At 47.9% G+C, this 4,139-nt stretch overlaps 1 protein-coding gene across 1 annotated transcript in view; it reads right to left on the bottom strand.

Moving 5' to 3' along the window:
• Positions 1-4,037, bottom strand: part of TMPRSS13 (transmembrane protease, serine 13) — a 31,568-nt gene extending 27,531 nt beyond the window's left edge. The window contains exon 1 of the mRNA XM_010830404.1: positions 3,958-4,037. Within this exon, the coding sequence (XP_010828706.1) occupies positions 3,958-3,978 (21 nt within the window). The 5' untranslated portion in view covers positions 3,979-4,037. The remainder of the gene's footprint in view (positions 1-3,957) is intronic.
• Positions 4,038-4,139: the final 102 nt, after the last annotated feature.

Genomic DNA, 4,139 nt, shown 5'->3' on the forward strand with positions numbered 1-4,139 from the left:
TTAAACTGGGCTCCAGAACAAGGAGTCGGCCCATGCACCGAAGGCACCAGGGAATCTTGCTTCTGCTCTGAACCAGCTCTGTGACCTGAGGGATAACGGCATTCCTTTCTGGAGCTGGCGACTTTACACAATGAAGGGATTGAACAATCAGCTGTTTTCCAGAGACAGACTCACAGATTCTGAGACTGAGCTTATGGTTTCTGGGGCGTGTGGGGCAGGGGGAAGGCAGGAAGGGATAGTCAGGGAGTTTGGGATGGACATGTACACACTGCCATATTTTAAAAGGATAACCAATAAGGACCTACTGTCTAGCACAGAGAACTCTGCTCAATGTTATGTGGCAGCCTGGATGGGATGGCAGTTTGGGGGAGAATGGATACATGTATATGTATGGCTGAGTCCCTTCCCTGTTCACCCGAAACTATCACAATGTTGTTTGTTACTGGGCTGGTATACCCCAATGCAAAATAAAAAATTTAAAAATACATTAAAAAAACAACCAGCCATTTTCAGACAAGTTTCTACAGAGCACTTGAAGTTCCGTGGAGATGCCTTGGAATCCAGCTTAGTAAGTAAAAGTCTTCAAGTCCTTTATCCCACTTCAAACAGAACAGATTAACTTTTCAGTTTGAAACAATGGGTTCCAGATAAGATTTCATCTGAATGAAAGAGGCTGTTGCTACAAAGAACTTGAAAATTGCCAGCATGATTGGGAGCTAAAGTTCCTTCTAGTTTATGATGCCTCTTAAACGTGTGAAAAAGCTGGGGATCCCTATTAGGCCAGAATCAAAACACCTTCCTATTCATTCATTAATTCATTAATCAAATAGTTCAAAGAGTATTGAGTACTCCCTATTGCCAAGCAAACAATGTTTGGTTTCCCAGAAACTTGGTTTCTCAGTTTCTCCTTATGTCCTCTCTCTGCCAATGCTGGGTTGTTGACACAGTTCAGGGTTGGTATGAATGGGAGCCCCGTGGGCAGTCCTGGGAATTGCTACCCTATCACAGACTCTACCTGGCATTACTAAGGCCTCCACTTAGCTGACAAAGCCCGGGGTTCCCTGTGCTAGCTTCTCTCATGCCCCAATTCAGCACCCTCCCTGCCTGGCTGGGCACCATCCACCCCCATTGTTGCCGTACCAAGAGGAAGCTGTTTTGCCAAAACACTTACCCAAGACACTTAAGCTAAGTGGCTATTGTTACATCATTCGGTCTTCCTGCCCAGCACCCAGCCTGGAGCCCCATACACACCCCCCCCAACATTCACGCTCACATTTGCCAGATCACAGGGACAACACGGGGAGGCAAGGCAGGATGGGCTTGGTGGAAGGCTGCTCAGCGCCAATGCCAACACGGAACCCAGAGGTCTCAGGTGAGGGCTGCATACCTGCAGGGACGAAGGGCAGGTGCCGGAGGTCCTAGGGGGTGCCCACACTTTAGGGTCTAGGGAATGGCAGAGCCACCTGAGCCTACTGTCTGCCGTCTTGGGAACCTGACAAGCCTTCTGCAGAGAGGCTGCCTCATCCCGGACCAGACTTGGGATCTCCAGCCATTCTCAAGTCCATTGCATCCGTGGTCTTGGAAAACCTGCTCCACTTTAAGTAGACCCAGGAGGGGAAAATCCACTCTACAGAGAATTGTTGCTCTATCAGTGGGTCTATTTCTGTCTTTCTTTAATAAATGTGACACTTCTTTAAGGATTAAGAATGTGATGCCTTATGAAAAAACACAAAATACACACTGTTTTTTAAGAATAAATGTGCGTCTCCATTGTGGCACATCTGTAATTCCACTCTATGTGATTCCAGAGACTGTCATGGAACCAGGAAAGAGCCTCGGGGCAATTTGTCCAACTCTCTCGTTTTGTAAGTGGGGAAACTTAGGAACAGAGAACAGAAGATATTTGTCCAAATTTAGAGGAATTAGGACTAGACCCTAGACAATGATGATGACGATGACAATAAATCTTAGCTATGAATATATGTCTACCTCTATATATCTATCTAACTATGCTAGACATTCTCGTCAAAGAGCCTTATTAGGTGAAAGACAGCGTTCTAAGACTTGTTGAAGTAGATACTACATTTGTTCCATTTCACAGATGAAGAAACTAAGGTGCAGAAAGGTTAAGTAATTGGTTCAAAGTCACAGCTGACCAGGAACCTGGTCAGTGTTCTGTCCACCACACCCTACAGCTTCTCCTTTGAATACAAAGAAGCTCTGAGCCTTTTCTGCCTTCTTTCTGAGATTCCCCTGAAGTCCCAACCAGCTCACAGAGAAGCTTCATCAGGCTAAAGTCCATTGGCCACCTTCTTTCTCACTACTCTATGGAGCTGATGGTCAAAAAGTACAATGCATCTTTCTACAACGGAGTCCTCAGGGAGAAGGCACAGCCTTGGATGATCAATTGCTCCCACTTTGCTCTTATTCAATTTCATTTGTATTAAGAAACCCACTGCAGATGAGATTAAAACCCTCAGGAAGCTCTCTCTGTCCCCTCCTCAGGCTCACAATCTTGGAGGTTCCACCTTAAATAAGGGGACGAACCTAAGAACCCTAATAAGGAAGCAGTTGTTCAGTTCTTTCATTCCAAGTTAAGTTAGGACAGCCTCCCAGAGTGAACATGGCACCTGCCATACGTGTGTCATTTATTCCATCAATAATGAAAAGCCTGCCCTCCATCCTATGCCCCTCCCGTGACCTTCCATGTTGGTCCCTAACTCTGGAGAGGTGAGCTTCCTAGCAGGTATCACCCCCGACCCATCACCTTGTCCCAGGGACTGACCCTTCAGATAGCTTCTGTTCTCACCCCTCTTGTCTAGGAGCCATGAAGTTTAGGTTCCCAGCAAGTTATCAAAGAACACGACCCACGGCTGAGACCACGGGTTCACTTTCCCAATATTTCAGACAAAACTCCCTCTGCATTACCCTTACTGCTCACCAGAGGCTCCAATGATCCCCAGAATCCTAGGGTCAAATGACTTTGGTGAGGCAGAGACATGAGCCGAGAAGTCCAGAGCAGAGGGCAGGAGAGAAAACCTGGCACAGAAAAGTCAAGAAAGAGCTGGAAAAAAATGGCGGGAGAGATGATGGTAAACTGTGCAGAAACACTTCTAGGGTTCAGAATGAACCACAAGCCCACTGTCGACCAGAACATAGGCTTCCGTTCCAGAGGTGGCCCATCCTTCCCCAAGTCCTAGATTCCACCACATCAATAGAGAACAGAAGAAGGTGGAGATGAGCAGAAAATAAGACCCGAGGAGAAGTTAGAGCACAAGAGGAATGTCCCTCAAGAAAAGAAAGCTGAGCTGAGGAATCGTTGAACAAAAGCTTTGGACATGGCTGGCTTTTCAGCAGAGGACAGTTGGCTGCTCTCTACCACCAAAAGCAGAAAAGGAAAGTCACCTTGGTTGTAGCAGAAGGAATCATGGTTAGACATAAGGAACACTTTCCAAGCATGACAATTATGGAGGCTCAAAATAATGACCAAGGGAAGTTGAAAAAGCCCCTCGAAGATCTTAAATGCACATAGAAAGTCACCTTTTCCAGGATGGTTTAGTGAGGGAGTTACCTAAGATAATCTTGAAGCTTGGTTAGAATGCTATTAATAATTTTTTTGTGATTCTCAAACCAGCAAAGACTTCCCAAGAGCACACACACTGGCTGGGGTTCTCAGGGACCACAGAGTGGGAACCCGGGATCCAGCCACAGAACCCAGGGGGTGCTTCCTGACCACTCTCCAAATCCCATCAGCTTCTCCTCCCATGTGGCCACTTCTACGAATTGTGATAAAGCAGGCTGCCCGAGTAACTGCCAAGTTGCTCCTAGAAAAGGCACCTTCAATTTCCTCTGAAACCCAAGGCGCACACGGGTGCCCATGCCACACCTAGCTGCCAGAACCATCCCTGCTTTCCCAGTGCTAGGAGGTTCTGGCCCGAGGTCCCCAGACGCACTCACCCGGCGGCTGTCCCTTTCCATGGTCTCCCAAGGGCTGAAGCCTCCGGACTCAGCTGGTGTCGAAGGGAAGATCCATGTTGGCCTCTGGCGTCCCAGGCATGTAGGGAAAAAGGGGGCTGGAACTGAGTGCCGCCCCCCACCCCGCCCCCCCCGCAGCTGGGCGGGGAAGCTGGTTGGGACAT

Source organism: Bison bison, unplaced genomic scaffold (assembly GCF_000754665.1).
Source record: "Bison bison bison isolate TAMUID 2011002044 unplaced genomic scaffold, Bison_UMD1.0 scf7180017864518, whole genome shotgun sequence".
NCBI lineage: Eukaryota > Metazoa > Chordata > Mammalia > Artiodactyla > Bovidae > Bison > Bison bison.